Below are 20,112 nucleotides of genomic sequence, written 5' to 3'. Positions count from 1 at the left end.
AAATTTAGCTTGATTGAGTAAAAAATAATTGAACCAGTTGACTGCTGACACTTACGATCTTGCGGCACTTCGATTGTCATAGATCGATGCCATAGTATCAGCTGCAATGACATTAAAGATAGGGCCAAATGGCTGCCCTGTCTCAACATTTCTCCTCTTCTTGATACCTCTCCACTTGAGTCACACTGCTACACTGTTAACAAACAAAGGGACAGATAGTTAGAAAAACCGCAGTCCAGAGTGTCCTCCTCTTTCTGCTCAAAGACAGCTGGAATAGGTACGACTGACCCTGGTGAGGATAAGCAATTCAAGAGAATGGACGTATATAAAGAGAACGGACGTATATATATATTGCTAGATTGCTAGTGATGTTAAAGAGAGAAGTAAGAAGATGATTTGTAAAGAATCGAAGCTGGAGATAATTAAGAAATACGAAGTACGCTACCCTTACTAGGGAATATGGACATAACAAGCACCACTCAAAGGGGGCTGGCTGGCTACTCTAAAAACCACATCACGAACGTATGAACTGTTATGCTAACGTGCACACCGAACGCCGAATCATTCGCAGAATCGCTACGCTCATTCGCGGGGCTTTCTGTCGCTGTTGTACTTTTTGTCCACTTTTTTGTTGCGCGAGGAGAGGAGAGGAGAGGAGAGGAGAGGAGAGGAGAGGAGAGGAGAGGAGAGGAGAGGAGAGGAGAGGAGAGGAGAGGAGAGGAGAGGAGAGGAGAGGAGAGGAGAGGGGAGGGGAGGGGAGGGGAGTGGAGCGACCTTGCTGTGCACTTTACGGTAGATCCGGAAAAAAGAGCATTGCTGAGAACTTTCACTTTTCTGGGATGTGAGAGAGCCAATATGTTCACCGACAGCACCTTTATTCTTTGCGGCAACACTCGCCTGCCAAAAAATTAACATTTCAATGTCACAATCAAGTGGCCGAGACCGTGCTAAATATTGTGCTGACAATGCTGCGCTATCGTTAGCTTAGCAAAGTAACTACGGTTCAACAGCTTTTAAGTGAACATACCAGTTGTCCCAAGTTCTCACTTCCGCCTTTCTACAAGCCAGGTGAGTGCTCTTGCTTGGCTCTGTTTTGTATTGAAAGCTCAGCTGGCCGTGTTGGATCTCTCCCGGTGAACGCAAAGCGGCCGCCATAATTCACTCCTGCCCCCTGCGTGAGCCGTTGAATGTTCCCGAAGTTGATTGGCTGTGGCGACGCGAAACGCGGAAAAAGTAAAAAAAAAAAAAAAAAAACTTTAAGCGAAAGGCGAAATGTTGCTTCTCGTGACCGCGCGCCATTCGCATCGCTCCATTCGCGTTCATCGCGTCGCCCGAAGTGCATTCGCGCCCAGTCGCGCAAACTCCATTGACTACAATACAAAACGCTGCGCTTTTTCGCCTCGTTAAACTAAATCATCTCCAAAACATTTTTCGAGTGCAGCCCACGCGGCCCGGTACCAGTTGATCTGGAGGTTGGGGACCACTGTTGTAGTTGACAAAAGAACTAAATGTTGCAGGAAGGCTTTTCTTTTGTTTCTGGGAAGCGTTTTATTTCATGCAACACATAATATTATATCTGCATATTCCCATCTGCAAAATCTGCAGCATTCAATAGCTGTTCACGTTTTTTTTCCCACAAAATGAAAATTCTTCGAAACATAAGTATACATATGAAACTATACATATGTATACATAGGGCTGATGCCACTGAACATTTTGAGGGGTTGAAAAAATATATATATTTCTATTTGACGATGTCAAGACTCTTTCAAAGTCAGCTCATGAAGGTGGGGTTCATGAGGAATTCCCGGAACCCCATAGGATAATATTGAAGAAGAAAAAAAAAGACTTGTGGCAGAATCTCGGAGGCTCTAAGATGACTGCATTTTTGTGAAAATGGAAATCAAATCACAGATTTCAATGTGCGGCCACCACTGGCCACCCTGTAGGATTTGCTCCTGAGTAGCTAACTGTTAAAAATGGAAGAACAATCACAGATTTCAATGTATGGCCACCACTGGCCACCCTGTAGGATCTGCTCCTGAGTAGCTAACTGTTAGGTAGTAGTTTTGCCGCAGTTCAAAATTTACAACATCAGACATAACAACTAATTCAAATAACATGTGAGCTGTCATAATCAACCTCTGTTGGCACGTACCATCTATAAAGACAGTGTACAGTAGATATTAGAAAGGATCTACTGTAATGTTAACCATATGTTCCATTTAGAAAAACTAATCCATGTCTCATTCACCGTCAGATGGCAATTTCTGCCACCACCAATTTTGCATCATCAACCGCTTGCTTCCCCACGCTGTCAAGAGTCTCATCATTTTCACGCCAGGCAGATAAGCAGACATGAACTGTCTGATTAGTTTGACACTCGACACCTGGGGCGACATTAGTCTGCAAAGACCTGGGCTCAGGCAGTAGAGCGGGTCATCTAGTAACAAATGGGTTGGATGTTCAAATTCCGCTCTGAGTCATGTGTCGTTGTGTCCATGGGCAAGACACCCCACCCACCATACCCCCAGTGGTTGATTGGAGAAACCGCGGGTTCAAAAATGACAGCCACACTCTATCCGCCTACTCCAGGGCAGCTGTGGTTACGTACCGTATTTCTCGAAGTACAAGTCGACCTCCCTTATGAGTTGATCACCCTTTTTTACTGAAATTTGGGTGAATTTTATAAAAATGTGATTATAAGTCTACCCCTGACTTAAATGGTTTCATAGATCACGGCTGTCCAATTATAACACATGGTGTGTTATTAAAATGACAAAATTATGCTACTTTTATGCACATTTCTTCATCGTTTATCAAATAAAATACTGTTGTGTTTGGAGGGGCACAAATGAGCCAAGTGCAAGGCAACGTTTGTGCACGCGTAGATGCTAATGCTGAAACTAATGTTGCACAAATAGAATGATTTGATGTTTCAATGCTTTATTTTTTTGACAAAGCTAAATATTAATTTGTAGAAAAGCCCTAAAAGTCATCATCCCTTCAAGACATGTCAAATAGCACCTCACATTTAACTCACGGACATCCTTTCTTCCTGTTCATTATTTGCGCAAACACTCATTACTCTTCCATGGGTAGTCACCTTGGGACCCGTCCCATTTGTTTGAAATGGAGTTCTTCAGAGATGCTTTACTGATCATTTTACTCGGGATGTTCTTTACCCAAGTGATGACTGTTGTGAGATCGGCATCCGACATCCATGCCAACTTTTTCAAGCGCACATCCAAGGGCTAAAGGAGACAAGTCAAGTCGTCTTTTCCTTTTCATAATGCGTCAAAGTCCGCCGCAAAAATTTTCCACAGCCTCATTGTTGACAACAAAGAGGCAATAAGGCGGAGCTTGAAGAAAGTGCATTTCTCACCGTTCTGCGCAAACACTCTAAAACAGATGCATACTATATTGAATCAGAGGTACAGTACATATATAATAATTTTAAGCCTTGTAAATGACAAGTAACTAGTACTTATTACACATTCAAATTAAGGTTATTCTAAAAGAGATATGAGAAAAATTTGGTCTATTTTGAAATATGCAGTTATTAGTCAAACCTAATACAGAGGTTGAAAATGAGGAGGAAAAAAACTTGACTTGTACTCGGTGAAATATGGTAATGTAGTTTACCACCACTGGTGTGTGAGTGCATTAGGTAAATGTTGTCGGTGTGTGCGCGTTGCGTACCTGAGGTAGGGAGAAGTGCAATGTCCATGACCGTTTACCACTTGGCTCGAATAAAGTTAAAAAACCGAGAGGCAAGAAAAAGATGAGAAAATTACACATTATTTGGTGAGTGACAGCTGCCGACACAACCACCGCAGAAGTGCTCTTAAGCAATGCATTAAACTCCCACTTGCTCTATTTGCACCCTTATGCTGGCATACCATCAATTGCAAGTTATGTTGGTGTGTACTGTTTGCTCACTGGTGTGCAAGTCAATATAAAAATAAAAAGGATATATACCCTCCAGAAATTTCTTCAGTCCTGTGTTGCCATTTCTAAAATAAACATCTGTGACAATGTATGAAACACTCTCTCGGGTCAACTGATTTTGATCCATGGCAACCTTTTCTTCATTTATAAATCCGGTGTTTTCCACAAACGCCCAACAATCTATTCTTCAGTGATTTACGGAAATCTATCCAAGGATATCCTTCAGGCCACGGACCTCCATTCCCACAACTATTGGATATTCAATGTACACTGGGGAATGAATAATCCTACATCTTGGTCAAGAATATACCAGCTGCTGCATTGTAATGTAATGTATACATAAAGTGCATATCAGGAGATGAACTAATGAGAACAGTGTATTTACAGTCTCGTGCAAGGTTTAGGTTGCAAATAACACGTTAAGCTTGTAATCTTGTCATCAAACAGCAACTTGATGTCTATGTGGATATTTCTGTATTAATCCTTAGAGCTTCTTTTGATTAGGCAACATCTATGGAGTGTTTAAATCCTTAAACACTCAGAAAGAAGGTCAAGATCCAAATCGGGGAAAGATTGACTTTCTCCCAGAAGGCAATACTCATTTTCACTAGGACTGTGCAGATCAATCCAAGTATTGATAGAATCGATACTTAAGTCAGGTACTGTAAATTATATTTGTAAAGTAACCACATACCTACAGTAATCATGACAGAGAAACTTGATTGAGGTGGCTCAAATTTGGGCCTACAAAAGTACATAGGTCAATCCAGTTGGGATTTCTCATGTTCAAAATGAAAGAGGGAAATTAAGCATTATATGATGCTGAATGATCACTGAGAAAAACATTTCAAAACAAAAATATACGGTTCTATGTCCAGCATTTTGTAACAATTGACGATGAGCTATATTTCATTCAAGCATTGATTTTATGCATGGTTAATAGTATGGGTGGGAATATTTGACGGTCACACGATTAGGTTAGATTCAGATTTAGGGATCTCTGATTTACTTCAAAATCGATTTTCAATTCAAAACAATTTTCAATTCAAAACTATTCTAGTCAATGAAAAAAGATTCCTGCTTCAATCTGTAGATGTGCAAAGAATGAAATACGATTTTAGTCGGATTTAAAAGAAAGAATAACAAAGGGAGACAAGATGTCTCATTTTTATATTTATTAAGTTTTGATTTGTAAGGAACATGACTGCTACCCTTTGAAGCTAGCTATAAATTGTGAAGCTTTTATAGTATAAAATAATATGAAACAAAAATGTAAAAAAACAGTACAAGACACTGTCATTTAACAGGAAATTTGAATACAATCTCAGTACATGCATGACAAATAAGTTAGCATCTAAATTGAGAGAATGGGCAAAGCATCAAACGTGTGCCAGTTTGTTCATTTATGAGAATATCGGGAGCATTATCAGTCACAAGTGTTTTCATTCTAGTTCTATTTCACTGCATGTGAGAAATATGCGTTAATTAATTTGGAGTGTAAATGTGTCAATTAATATGAAACTTTCGCCTTCACACAATTATAAAAGTACTGAAAAAAAGGAAAATGGAAAAATGAAAGACATGTACATACAATTTATATGTAAGCATAGTGTATGTGTGTTGGCACTGGAAATTTACTTTGACAATTTACTTTGTAAATTTGGGGGTTGAGCTGAACAAAATTGTAAAAAGCTGCTGAAGATGAAAACCAGTTATTCAAGTGTATTTACGTGCAGATAAAATGACTTACATTAATTGTGATGACACCAGGTTGATGTCCTTGACAAGTTTGCGGACCTGAAAAGACAGAAAACAAAACAAAAAAAAATTATTCAATTTATTTTGAACGGTGATGTTCACGGTCATACTTATCATGGTGAGTAATGTTATATATATATATATATATATATATATATATATATATATATATATATATATATATATATATATATATATATATATATATATATATATATATATATATATATATATATATATATATATATATTTAGAAAACATAAATGTACAATGAAATACTTTTATTATAGTTATTATAATTATTATAGTTTATTATAATTATGATAATTAACCAGGTTATTTTAGGCGAGCTGGGAAGGTCCCGACGGTCCACCACTGTTGTTATGCTTTTTAGTATGTGAGCACAGGAAAAAACATGTTGGAAGCAGTGTAGACAACATATGCCTCAGGCCTGTCGGCAACTGACATGTTTCTTTAACTCGCTTGTGCTTTCAAAGAGCTCATCTGTACGCCAGCCTGGGTCTTTAGGATCACAAGATGCTCTTCTGCTCTCTTATTTTCCCCATTTTTCCCTGCACTGCTCATTGGTGTTAGACTCACACAAACATGAACTGTCTGCCTGGAGGAGTTAGGAAAAGCCTTGAAAAAACTCATCAATGCACTGCCTCAATATGAATGGAATAAAAAAAAAAAAAAGATTCTGTTGATGGGGGTACTGTTCGATATTTGTTCCAATGAGGTTGATTATAATTTGTTCGGTGAATTAATTTCTACAATGATTCAGAATCAGCCTGTGCTTTGATCGAAAACACCATAATTGCATTACACTACCCATGCCACAAATTAGACCTGTTTTCTGCAAGTCTAAAATATGGGCTACCTCAGCGGCGTCGAACATACGGCTAGATCTGGCCAGCAAACAAATTTAATCCGCGAGATGATTTTGTTAAGTAAAGTATAATAATTAGCTGATTTTTTTTCAATAAATGAAAAACTTGAAATATTTTATGATTAGGAGTAATGTTAAAGTTTTACAATTAATTCAGTTAAGTGTTCCCAACTACGGACATCCGTTAAACGGAAATTCCGTTTGAACCCAGAAAGAAAAAACATATGCGTTAAATTTTTTATGACTATATTACATTAACGAGCGAGCCCTTGCAACGGAACTTCCGGTATGCCGAAACCGAAAACTATTTGTATACTCGTATTACCGCAAACGCATAAAAGTTCACACTCGATAAAACAGGAGCATCTGTGTTCGCTCTACTTTTCAATCTTACATCATCGGACCCAAAATGGCGACATGTAAGTGACTCTTTATTGTTTGGAGTTTGGCTTTAATTACGAAAGATTTTAATGTTATTTATTTACGTCCTTTAGATCATGGCGTCCATTCAAAAAGAACGGTAATGATTGAGAGTGAAATGCATCCAATTGAGTGAAGCGGGATACAAAGTAAAAAACATTCAGGAGACGCTCTGAGTCAGAAAGACTCAAATCAATGAGACTTTGAAAAACAAGGATTCCATTCTTGCTCAGTATAATTCAGGCAATTGACTTTCACAGAGGAAATTGCTTGTGGCGCGACACAAACTCCAGACATCAGCAATGATCAACTGGACAGTAACTTTCAATTAGCAAAACAACTGTATGATACGCGAGCAAACATTTTTATAATGCAAAAAATGAAGCCAACACACCAACTCCAAATAGACTCATTTGTTCTCACGATGGACAAAACTCAACATACTAAATAAAGTACAGTATACAACACTACAGTTAAGTAAGTACTGTACTGTATTGGCGTTATTTTATAAACAGTACAGCTTTTGGACCATGGTTTTGCATTTTCCAGTTCATATACCATACATGTTCTGAATGCTGCAGTTTTTGTTTGATAAACAGGTTTTGGACAATATATTTACGCATTTTATTGCTTGTGTTGTTACACATGTACTGTATTTTGTGAACACATGTTTCCCACATAACGGAATTCTGTTAATAGGAAAGATTGGACAACGCAAATATTGATTCCTTACTAGGGAATACTTACTGTCGTGATATTGTGCTTGTACTGCATTTGGAAAATATTCAAAAAAGAATAATAAATCTGAAGTTGTTGTTTAAAAGTTATATAAACAGATACAATGATTTTACTGATCCCGCCCACTTGGGAATAGATTTTTCTCCATGAGGTCTGCAAGCTAGAACGAGTTTGACACGCCTGGTCTACAATTTGTTATCAAATTTACAGACGTGCTTTTGAATGGATGGATTTTGAGTGAGAAAACCAGCAACAAAATAAAATCCATCCATGCAGTTTCTGTAGCATATAATCGTTTTAACTATTGACATGAAACATTCCTTGTCCATCTGTAGGGTTTGTTACTTTTTTTTCAGCGTCTTTGCGCAAATGACGTAAACCACGTTTGACGAATGAGCTTGGCTGCCGCTAAATTAAAAAAAAAAAAAAACGCAGCCACGTCACACGAATGTCAGCGCCACGTAACCCGTAGAGCGGAGAAGGAACCTGTAGGTAGCCTAGAAGCTAGCCTCGAGACAAGGACATTGCAGAAGAAGATAAGATATAATTTAGAAGCACTGATTTGGGGGAACACTAGGGTTTGAATTCATATGAGTGTAGATTTGGACATGATCAAAAGCTGCATTTAAAAAATGAAATGCTTTTTTGTAGCGTAAAAAAACAAGTTTCCCAATTTCCCCATGTTTTGTCTTCCTATCACACTCTAAAATCATGTTATGTGTATAATCAGACCACAAATGATCATTTTATTCGGAAAAAATGACAATTTGTTTCTCATACATTCACCGTTCATGTTGACCAAAAATGCAATCAAAAATGTCATATGCCACCACATTAGTCAGTGTTTTCATTTTCACTTAAAATGGAAATTCACTACAGAACTACATTGCCTCAAACTACAGAAACAACCACAACTCATAATTTTTGCAACAAAAGTAAACAAAGTATCAAAAGCTGTCGAGGCTTCCACACAATGAAATACATCAAGCGTGACATTAATGCCAGAATACAGACTCCATTAAACATGCACTTTTGTCCAGTTCCTTGGACATAAGTGTGTGTTTGAATATGAGAGTGTGGACACTTTGATGCATAGTCTATCACCTGCTTTTCCCTGCTGACCTGCAACAGGACGAGTCCTAATGGATGTTCCTAAGGCCACCAGCTGTGCTCTTTTAACACACAGACACACACATACTGAAATAAATTGCTGTTGCTCACTCAAAGGTTACATGTTAAAGTGGTTGTGGGGGATGTGTGTCACTTACATGATTTCTGTAGTGCAGATGTTTTTTAAAGCAGTTGCCATGGCAGCCACCGTTGAAAACCAATGCGACAATTGAGAAAAATTTGGTTTGTTATTTGCTTAAAATGAACTAATTGGTAGTGATTGTGTCATTGGTATTTCTTTACAAAACGATGAGATGTTTTTTTAAAAACACATTTCTATCCGCAGAATAAGAAGTACTTTGACCGCCTATGATAAAATTGTGCCACTGTGTGGTCATACTTTCTGAAAAAGCATTTTTGAGCGAGTGAAGTACAGTGATCCCTCCTACTTCGCGGTCTCAGTACTTGGCGTTTTTTTCCAGGAAAAATAAAAAAATATTGCAAAATAAATAATCTTTTAAAAAAAGTGCAAAAATGTACAAAAATTGAAAAAAGCAAAAAATTACATTATACAGTACTGTATAATCAAATAACGAAGTAATATTAGTTAATAACTATGCTAAAAATTCTTCAAGCGTTAGAGTTCGTGATGTTTTTTATCTTATTTTGAAATGTATGCTTTTAATTTGTCGGGTCGCGTTTCCTGTTTTACGTTCTCTCTGTGTCATTCGGCTCGTTACGGTGACGTAGTGAATGACAACGTAAGCACATATTTATAGTTTATCATCATTTATGTTGATAACGCACGCTACTGCCTATAGTAAGCGATGAGTGTTTATTCTGTTTATGTGTTTGCTTGTGTAGAGGTTGCACTTTATAGTTAGTAGTTGTTAGTTGTTGCTAACCCGCTGATGTCGGCTAAAAATACAGTAAATTCATAGATTAAGTGTTTATATGTTAGTTTACTGTTTTTAAGATTGTTGTTGATTTATTATTCAACAGATACTACATGATACACCATATATGAGCCAAAATAAATGTTCAACAAGATGACTTGTGTACTCTTTCACTGGAGTCTTGGTGCAGATAACCAGTCCTGAGAACAAATTCTCAACAAACTAAGTAATAGTAGTTATTTAATGAATATACAATATCCATATAAGGATAATGTCATGTTAAATAATAGGAGAAAGGAAATAAAATAGGCAAAAAATACAAAAAAAAAAGGATTGTTTATGGTTAGTGCTGCTATATTGGGGCGTACATAGAAATGTAGGAACTAATACCCTACTTCGCGGGTTTCAGACTTCGCGGGAGGTTGACAGCCCCCATTAACCGCGAAGTATCGGGATCTCTGTATATTAGTGAGAGTCTGAATATATATATATATATATATATATATATATATATATATATATATATATATATATATATATATATATATATATATATACAGTGGGCCCCCGGGTTACGAACTTAATCCGTTCAGCGGCTACGCTCGTAACTCGAACTGCTCGTATGACGGGCAATCCAAACCCATGTTAATTCGTGAATGCGTGCAAAAACCTTAGGTAAAAACATTACGATTTTATACACATATTAAAAATGAGTAACATAATCTACTGTATAGTTAAATTAAATAACATATACAAAGGAATAATGACATTTACCTTTGGAGAGACGTGACTTGAACTGGGTGGAGACGGAGGGGAGCAGAGACCAACCCGCAAAGTTAACACAGTTACGCTGATATGCTATTGCTCTTACAATGTCACAGTCACTGTTTAGTCACGGTGTCAGTCACAGAGATGCTAAAACATATCATCCTCTTACTTCTTCCTTTACCACTACTAGCAATTTTAGAAGCTATGTCTAACAGATAAAGTTTGCAAAGTCTTCACAACATTCCTTCCTTCCGTTTTTCACTCATTTTCTCTCCTTCCTTCCATCCTGACCAGCTGTGCCATCAAGCTAGATAAAGGCGTTCGGCCAATAGCATATCGGCATTTCTGTGATTGACGTGACGCCGGCCAATAGCATCTCCGTGAGTGAGACCGGGTGACCTTAATCGACCAATAGCATATGGCATCTCCGTGACTGACACCGTGACTAACACAGTGACTGTGACATTGTAAGAGCAATAGCGTTCACGTTACTGTTACAAACGTCAACTGCTGATTTTGTTGACGCAGCTAATCAAAAATATATTTGTATACACAATGGCCGGCATGTCGGATTGTTCGTAAGACGAAAGGTTTGCTCGTAAGTGGGGGACAAAAATCTCTGTGGTCCACGCTCGTAAATCGAATTGTTTGTAAAACAGGGTGTTCGTAAACCGGGGGCCGACTGTGTGTATATATATATATATATATATATATATATATATATATATATATATTAGTCTGAATCTCAACCTTTTTAGGTCAGTCAACAACTTTAAAACACAAATGTTTGATTTGGTGTGAACAAATGACCCTGAGTAAAGGCAAAGTAGCATTCATCTGACTTCTAAAAGAAAACCTTATTCCTAAATGAGCTCTTAGATTAAATACAGAGTTGTAGCATATGCTACTCACATATGCTACTATGCTACTTGAGACTATTGATCATTGTCAACAGTCTCCTTTGATTAGCATTTAGCCTAGGACAAGATGGGTGGAGAAAGGCAAAAGAAGCTAAACAATCAGATTGCAAACCAATGTACTGAACAGCTCAAATCCTTTGGGGAAGGTGCAATGTAGGAAATAAGACTTGAGTTTGGAGGGCTGCAGGGTGAAAGAGCAGTTTTGCAGCAAATAGATTTGCATGTGTATATTTCATATCGCTTTTCTCCGAGTACAAGTCAATTTTTTTCCTCATTTTCAACCACCATATGATGGTTGACTTATAACCTTATAACCTTATAAAATAAGTAATATCATGTCATTTACAAGGCTCAAAATGATTATATATACCTCTAATTTGATATGCAGTGGACCCCCATGTTACCGTGTTCCTGACTTACGTTTTTTTCATGTTGTGATGTGGAATACTGAATTTTTATATATATATATATATATATATATATATATATATATATATATATATATATATATATATTAAAATACATTCTACTCTATATTTGTGCATGAGCATATGGATGTCATGCTTGAAAGGAGCTGTAGCTCGATGATGCTGACTGACCTAGTTTTGATCAAGAGAGAAAAAAATGGATGAAAAGTGGAAGCATGTGTATATTACACATGGAAAAAATGGATGAAAAGTGGAAGAGGAAATTGGAGGAGATATAAAGATAAGTGGAAAAAATATAAAAAGTGAAAAGGATGGAGAGGTCATTTATTACATATGAGTGTAAAAAGATAAAAAATAGAAAGTTGCAAAGACACAACATTAAAGATACAAAGATACAAAATGATTGCTCAAGTGCTGAAGAGCTGGCTTCACGGAGGTGGGGCTTACATAGAGATTCCAGATAAATCAGCCCCATAGTTCCTGGAGTAATGTTAGCCAGAAGACATTCTGTGCTCACAGATCAGCTTCTTAAAATATGACTTGCAGCAACTGGGAATACACGTGAGCTTTGATCCCGCCGTTACATGAACATTAGACCAATACATTTGGACTGAAACTGATACCAACTGATTTGCTTGGCAGAAACCAAACCAAGTCTCAAAGCTGCTTATGCTCATCCAGCAGCAGTCGGGGCACATAAAGGGGTTTTTTGATTTGTCATGGGACTGCATTTCTATGGCAGTGTCATAACTTGAATCTGTACCAGTGCATACTGTGGATAATAATGGTGATCTTGCGCATGCCAGCAACACCTGGGCTTTGATCACACACTGCCTTGGCAGATGTAGTCCAAAAGCTACTGAAATCCCCCATATAAAGGACGCACCTATGTAAGGAAGGACACATAGTGTCTCTTATGGCAATGCGATCTCTGAATCTTTCTCCGTCTTATTTGGTGTCCCGCAGGGTTCAGTACTTGGTCCCTTACTGTTCAACAACTACATGATTCCTTTTGGTGATATTATACGTTAACATGATATTAGTTTTCTTTGCTATACTGATGATACCCAACTACACATGCCTTTACAAATAACAGATCCGTGCAAGTGCAGTAAACTGGAGGCCTGCCTTAGCGAGATTAAACAATGGATGTCTTCCAATTTTCTGCTTCTTAACCCTAGTAAAACAGAGTTGTTAGTTACTGGCCCTGGTCATCATCAGCACTTGATTAAGAATACCATGTTGAACCTGGATAACTGTACTATTTCCTAAAGTAGTTTCGCAAAAAACCTCGGAGTGATATTTGACTCAACTCTCTCTTTTCGGACACATATTAATAACACGACAAGAATGGTGTTTTTTCACGTTCGCGATATAGCTAAAATTCGCCCTATTCTTTCTCCTAGCGATGCTGAAACATTAATTCATGCATGTTACGTCGCGCCTAGATTGTAACACTGTTTTCTGGGCTTCCCATCTCCTGCGTCAAAAGCCTGCACTCTGTACAAAATGCAGCAGCGAGATTATTGACAAGGACGAGAAAGTTGGAACATACTACTCCGATTCTAGCTGACCTGCATTGGCTTCCAATACACATGAGATGTGATTTTAAGGTGTTGTTAATTACTTATAACATTTTACGCGGTTTAGCTCCCTCCTAGCTTGTCGACTTAGCATCACTATATGTTGGGTTTCGACAACTTCGGTCACAAAATGCTGGTTTGTTATTGACCCCGTGGGCTAAAAAGAAGTCAGTGAGATCAAAGGCTTTTTCCATTCGCGCGCCAGTACTATGGAATGCCCTACCTATGGAAATTTGCGCAGCCACCGCGGTAGAAATCTTTAAATCCCGAATAAAAACAAATTTATACTCAAAAGCATTTAATTAATGGGCCTGTCTGCAGCTTTCTTTTTTTTTTCCTGCCCCCTTCTCCCGGCTCGGAGAAGGGGCTAGCTAGATAGTGAAGGTTGACTTGATATGCAGCTTGTAGAATATTTTGCGAAGTTTAAGATCTTTTTAAGGTTTTAAGGTTTTAAGGTTTAAGATCTCAAATATCTTTATTTTTATTTACATGAACTTCACAGTCCATATACTATCTGCAACCAACATTAAGAATGCAATTTTACTCTTTTCATTCTGTAAAATGAGATTCCACCTGTACGCAGAGGCAAGTTACAAGGCACTCTTTTATACTTATTTATAAATAAAACTAGTTTGATTGAAGAGTAGCTGTTTATTAAACTAACATTTCTCATCAAAATTAAGCACCAATTAAAAGTTTGGAAAAACCTTCAAATGTATTTTTTCCTCCTTACGTTGTAAAAGAAATACTGAAGTCATCCAGACTATGCAGCAACACACAAAGAATAATTTTATGAGGTTAAAATACTTGAATACCAAACTGCTATAGATTTTGAATTATTCATTGTAGGTAGAGTGGGCCCCCGTGTTACAACATTAATTAATCCGTTAATCCATTCCGCGGTTGGGGTCGTAAGGTGAATTTGTCGTATGACGGACAATCAAAACCTACGTTAAATAGCTAAGGCGTATAGAACCCCAGGTAAATACATCAAAATTGTACGTACATATTAAAAATTGGTACCAAAATATTATAATAAAAAATATTGAAAGGATTTATTTACCTTTGAGTGCTGCTTGTTATGCCCATATATATATATATATATATATATATATATATATATATATATATATATATATATATATATATATATATATATATATATATATATATATACATATATATATATATATATATACACACATATGTATGTATAAATATATATACATTGATCCCCCATACTTCGCTGTTAATGGGGGGTGTCAACCCCCCCGCAAAGTCTGAGACCCCTGAAGTAGGGTATCAGTTCCTAGATTTCTATGTACGCCCCAATATAGCCACAGTAACCATAAACAATCCTTTTTTCTTTTGTATTTTTTGCGTATTTTATTTCTTTTCTCCTATTATTTAACATTACATTATATAAGCTCATATTTATAGTTTATTATCATTTATGTTGATAACGCACGCTACTGCCTATGTTTAGTAAGCGATGAGTGTTTATTCCGTTTATGTGTTCGTTTGTGTAGAGGTTGCACCTTATAGTTAGTAGTTGTTGTTAGCTAATGTCGGCAAAAAATACAGTAAATTCATAAATTAAAGTTCGAGAAGTGTTTATATGTTAGTTTACTGACTTTAACATTGTTGTTGATTTATTATTCAACAGATACTACATGATACACCATACATGAGCCAAAATAAATGTGAAGTTCAACGTGATGACTTGCGTACTCTTTCACCGGAGTCTTGGTGCAGAAAACCAGTCCTGAGAACAAATTCTCAACAAACTAAGTAATAATAGTTATTTAATGAATATACAATAATGTTAATAATGATAATGTAATGTTAAAAAATAGGAGAAAGGAAATAAAAAAACGCAAAAAATACAAAAGAAGTTTCAGACTTTGCGGGGGGTTGACAGCCCCCATTAACCGCGAAGTAGGGGGATCACTGTATTATACAGAATAAAATGGTGCTGTAATGTCTCACTTTGGACACTGGGTAGCACCCATGTAATGACATAGATAACAGAAGAAGTTGAAAACTCACAAAAAAGAAATCATGATGTCATGCCAAATACAAAGGTGTTGTGTTGCTGAGCAGTAAATAAAGTAAATTTAAAAATGAGTACAAGACTGACTGTTTATATTACAACACAGACCAAAGCTGAATTTTTGGATATGGCCCAGACGGCCAAAAATCTAAATTTTTCTGTCCCCTTTTTAATGCTTCACAATATCATCTTGCAGGCCAGATTAAACCTGCTTGCTGGCCAGATCTGCTCGTGGGCTTTGCTTCTGACACCCCTGATGTACACAAAAGGACTTGTGCGGCTTGGCCTCTTGCTTTTTTTTTTTTTCTCCATGAATTAAAAATGAATCTTCCTCTTCAATATGCTGACTGAAATATTGAAGAGTGGAGACCCCATGCCGACATCCAAATCACACTAAATACATTCCCCCTCACTTTTGTCATGACATTGCATATTCATGACAAACAAAGAGGCAATTTAGTGATCCCTTCAGGCACACTGTTCACAGTAAAAGCCACACCCACCTGCTGGCAGCCCCCCAAGTCATGTTCATTGTCCAAAAATGGTTTTCCAATAGGAGTAACAAATCCTTTCAAAAATTGTACCTTTATCTCAGAATTAGCTACTCCAAAACACTGGTTAGGTTACAGTATATACTGTGTGTAAAAAATCAGACATTCAAGTCAATTAAATGATTTGTGTGCACCTATACTAATATAAATATTCTATGTGACATGATGGTACATGTATTAAACATCCCAGTCCACAAACAGTGAAACACTAAAAATTGACACAATGGCAAATCCGGAGACTGAATTAATGGTGTCTTAGTTGGTTGATCAGCTTTTGTGTTTGACCTAGAATATGGACATCAATTTGCTTTTGCAAACAAAAGACAACCGGCAATCTATCCCATACAGCTCCTGTTCAAAAATGCATGCCCATTGACAGAACCTCTAAAATTGACATTTAAGAATATGAGGTTTTTAAGTCCAAAATTTTCCTGTCCTTTGTATGGAAATAAACGAGAGTGTACAGTCTGGCCATGTCCCAGTCATTCTATTCACAATCTCCCACTGCTAAAAACATACTCAATCTTGATTTTAAATGGCCACTGCCCACGTGACTGCCCACATCCTTTATAGTGTATTTGCCCCATCTTCTATTTTGCAAATTATTTGGATGTGATGTTTGTCAGTATTTTCAGCAATAATGTTGGTCAACATACAGCCTCAATTGCCCGCTGGATTTCACTTTGTGCTCCTTCATAAAAGACTCCAACAAGCCATCGATATCAACCCCCCTCTCTTTTTTCAACTTCATCCCCTCCTTCCCGTCCAATGAAAAACACTCGCAGTCAGCTTGGCTCCCTAGCAACAGTGCCACAAGAGAAAAGACAGATGAAAATGGGGGCAGAGAAAAATGAGTGTGATAAGACGGATAAAAGTGAGGATGGCAAGTGTGCAACCAGAGGTTGTCTGTGTGTACACACGCATGTAAAAAACATTGTTGAGTACCTTAAAGGTGTGCTCCAAAGGTGTGTGTGTGTGTGTGTGTGCGTGTGCGTGTGTGTGTGTGTGTGTGTGTGTGTGTGTGTGTGTGTGTGTGTGTGTGTGTGTGTGTGTGTGTGTGTGCGGGTTAGGGTTAGGGTGCATGTGTGCGTCATTTATACGTCTGCATGAGCAGTTAGCATGTTTTCCAGGCCATAATTTACTAAGATGGGCCCATCTGCCTTGAGGTTACAGTGGTCATTAAAGTAATTCTACCATTGGCTGGACTGGCTCATTTGCTCAGTCTCACACTCACAAACACACACACACGCACGCACACGCACACACACATGACATAGTTGTCCATTCCCATTACTCTGCTATAATTATACCATTTCCAAATTTCATTTACTCAGACCAGACTCGGTCTCTTTTTCCCCTTCCTTTCTTGTACTAAATGACATTAGGTCTATAGAAAAATCACATTTGGGGCATCATGAGGTGAACATATGAGGGTAGTATCATGTCTGTTTCTGATCTCTATTTATTCATTTACAATGACATTATGTCCAGCCATCCAGTGCTCTACTTTTCTCTCTCTCTCTCTCTCTCTCTCTCTCTCTCTCTCTCTCTCTCTCTCTCTCTCCCTCTCTTTTTGCCCCTATTCAACCTGTGTCTGACCTTTTAATGGCAGTGTGAAAGACACAGATTTTTTTTTTTTTTCGAATGTGACCCAGGCCACTTGAGTATGTGGTCCTGAAAAGGATCCATACACTAACCACCATCTCTTTACTGCCTTCAAAATTGCTCCCCCTCAAAACACCTCCCCCTATTACATATTACATAATCAATCCCATTTGCGTGATCTACACAGACCAATGAGTGGCGGTGCAAATGCAAATCACATGAGCCACAGTTACTTTGGCTCATTACATTACCAAGAACTAAATGTTCCTGGGCTTGATGGTGGAAAAATGTCTACTCAGACAGGGAGATATAATAAATACAGTAAAAACAAAAATGATGGTGAAACTCAAGAAAAATATTTCTAAGCCAAACAGGAAAGTAATGTAGAAATATAATCATGCTCATGTGGTTTAGTGGGAAAATAAATATAATTTTTCAACATAAAACAAAATGGCCAAGTCTATGTGATCCAGATGAAATCTGGCACATGTATTTTCTATGCAACTCGGAGAGCTTGAAATGGTTGACACCAGAGCCAGGTTGGAAAAAGTGCTCCTAAAGAGTGTGCGGTTATCTGGATGTTTGAAATTACTTGCATTTATTTAAGGATCTATTGATAGGCCTCAGAAAAGTATGTCCAGATATTTTTCAAAATTTCTGTATACAAAGCTGGGAAGCTTTGCACAAGTTTCAGAGTGAGGAGAATGCAGCAGAGATTTGTGAAAACTGCTTTGTGTAAAACAACATATCAACATATGTTTTCTGAGTTGTTTAAAGCAGTGGTTATTAAAGTGGGTTTTTTTTCGAATGTGACCCAGACCATTTGAGTATGTGGTCCTGAAAAGGATCCATACACTAACCACCACCTCTTTACAGCCTTCAAAATCGCTCCCCCTCAAAACACCTCCCCCTATTACATAATCAATCCCATTTGCGTGATCTACACAGACCAATGAGTGGCGGTGCAAATGCAAACCACATGAGCCACAGTTACTTTGGCTCATTACATTACCAAGAACTAAATGTTCCTGGGCTTGATGGTGGAAAAATGTCTACTCAGACAGGGAGATATAATAAATACAGTAAAACAAAAATGATGGTGAAACTCAAGAAAAATATTTCTAAGCCAAACAGGAAAGTAATGTAGAAATATAATCATGCTCATGTGGTTTAGTGGGAAAATAAATATAATTTTTCAACATAAAACAAAATGGCCAAGTCTTATGTGATCCAGATGAAATCTGGCACATGTATTTTCTATGCAACTCGGAGAGCTTGAAATGGTTGACACCAGAGCCAGGTTGGAAAAAGTGCTCCTAAAGAGTGTGCGGTTATCTGGATGTTTGAAATTACTTGCATTTATTTAAGGATCTATTGATAGGCCTCAGAAAAGTATGTCCAGATATTTTTCAAAATTTCTGTATTCAAAGCTGGGAAGCTTTGCACGAGTTTCAGAGTGAGGAGAATGCAGCAGAGATTTGTGAAAACTGCTTTGTGTAAAACAACATATCAACATATGTTTTCGGAGTTGTTTAAAGCAGTGGTTATTAAAGTGGGGTCCAGGGAGTCTGATTGCAGGGGTCTGTGGAAAAAAAAATAAAATAATATATATATATATATATATATATATATATATATATATATATATATATATATATATATATATATATATATATATATATATATATATATATATATATATTTACAGTGAACCCCCGTGCTGCAGATGAAGACGAGACAACACAATTACAGCCAAGCCCCTAAGGTCATGACCGTTGCAAAATGGGAAAATGTCATAGAGGGGATGAAAAAACTCAGTATTCCACGACACACCATGAAAATTACATAAATCAGGGACATTGTAACATGGCAGTCCACTGGATTTTTTTTTATTTTTTATGTTTTCTGATTGTATACTTGTATGTTATATATACGTAGCACTTACGATACTATTTTGTTCCAAATTTTTATATGTATGTACAAATTTGATGTTTTTACCTGGGGTTCTAAACGCATTAGCTATTTAACATAGGTTTGGATTGCCCGCCATACGGTGAATTCGCCTTACGAGCCCAACCGCAGAACGGATTAATCTCGTAACATGGGGCCCACTGTATATGCATTCCGACTCCTGGGTACCTTTGCTATGGTGTTTTACACAAGGTAGTTTTCAGTTTTTTGGCGTTTGGTGTCTACAACTGCTTGCTAATGAGTCAATGAAGCCAGCAAACCTAAAGCAGCATTTTATTTTGTCATGCTGTTTTGATTAAAAAGGTAAATTATGTTTGGCTTAAATGATTTATTTATTTAATTGGTTCCCACAAACATTTGCAATGGAGGTCCTTGGAAAATTTGATTTCTAAAAGGGGCCCCTTTCTTCAAAACGTTTAAGAACCCCTGGTTTAAAGAAACGTTTCATTGGCACACTGGCAGCAGTAATAT

At 37.4% G+C, this 20,112-nt stretch overlaps 1 protein-coding gene across 15 annotated transcripts in view; it reads right to left on the bottom strand.

The window, feature by feature from the left end:
* The window catches only part of nfasca (neurofascin homolog (chicken) a), a 183,522-nt gene that overhangs the window by 93,364 nt on the left and 70,046 nt on the right, over nucleotides 1-20,112 (bottom strand). For all 15 annotated transcript variants that reach the window (XR_015866674.1, XM_088424176.1, XM_088424183.1 and 12 more), the window contains exons 2-3: nucleotides 5,702-5,748; nucleotides 56-193 (exon numbers count right to left, since the gene is read on the bottom strand). Coding sequence is in view for 14 of the 15 variants with exons in the window: in XM_088424176.1 (XP_088280302.1) it covers nucleotides 56-149 (94 nt within the window). In the remaining variant the exon portion in view is untranslated. The remainder of the gene's footprint in view (nucleotides 1-55; nucleotides 194-5,701; nucleotides 5,749-20,112) is intronic.

This window comes from Hippichthys cyanospilos, chromosome 9 (assembly GCF_059441005.1).
Source record: "Hippichthys cyanospilos isolate Australia breed blue-spotted pipefish chromosome 9, RoL_Hcya_1.0, whole genome shotgun sequence".
Lineage (NCBI taxonomy): Eukaryota > Metazoa > Chordata > Actinopteri > Syngnathiformes > Syngnathidae > Hippichthys > Hippichthys cyanospilos.
The sequence above is the reverse complement of the archived record's forward strand: the minus strand, read 5'-3'. Positions and strand labels throughout refer to the sequence as shown.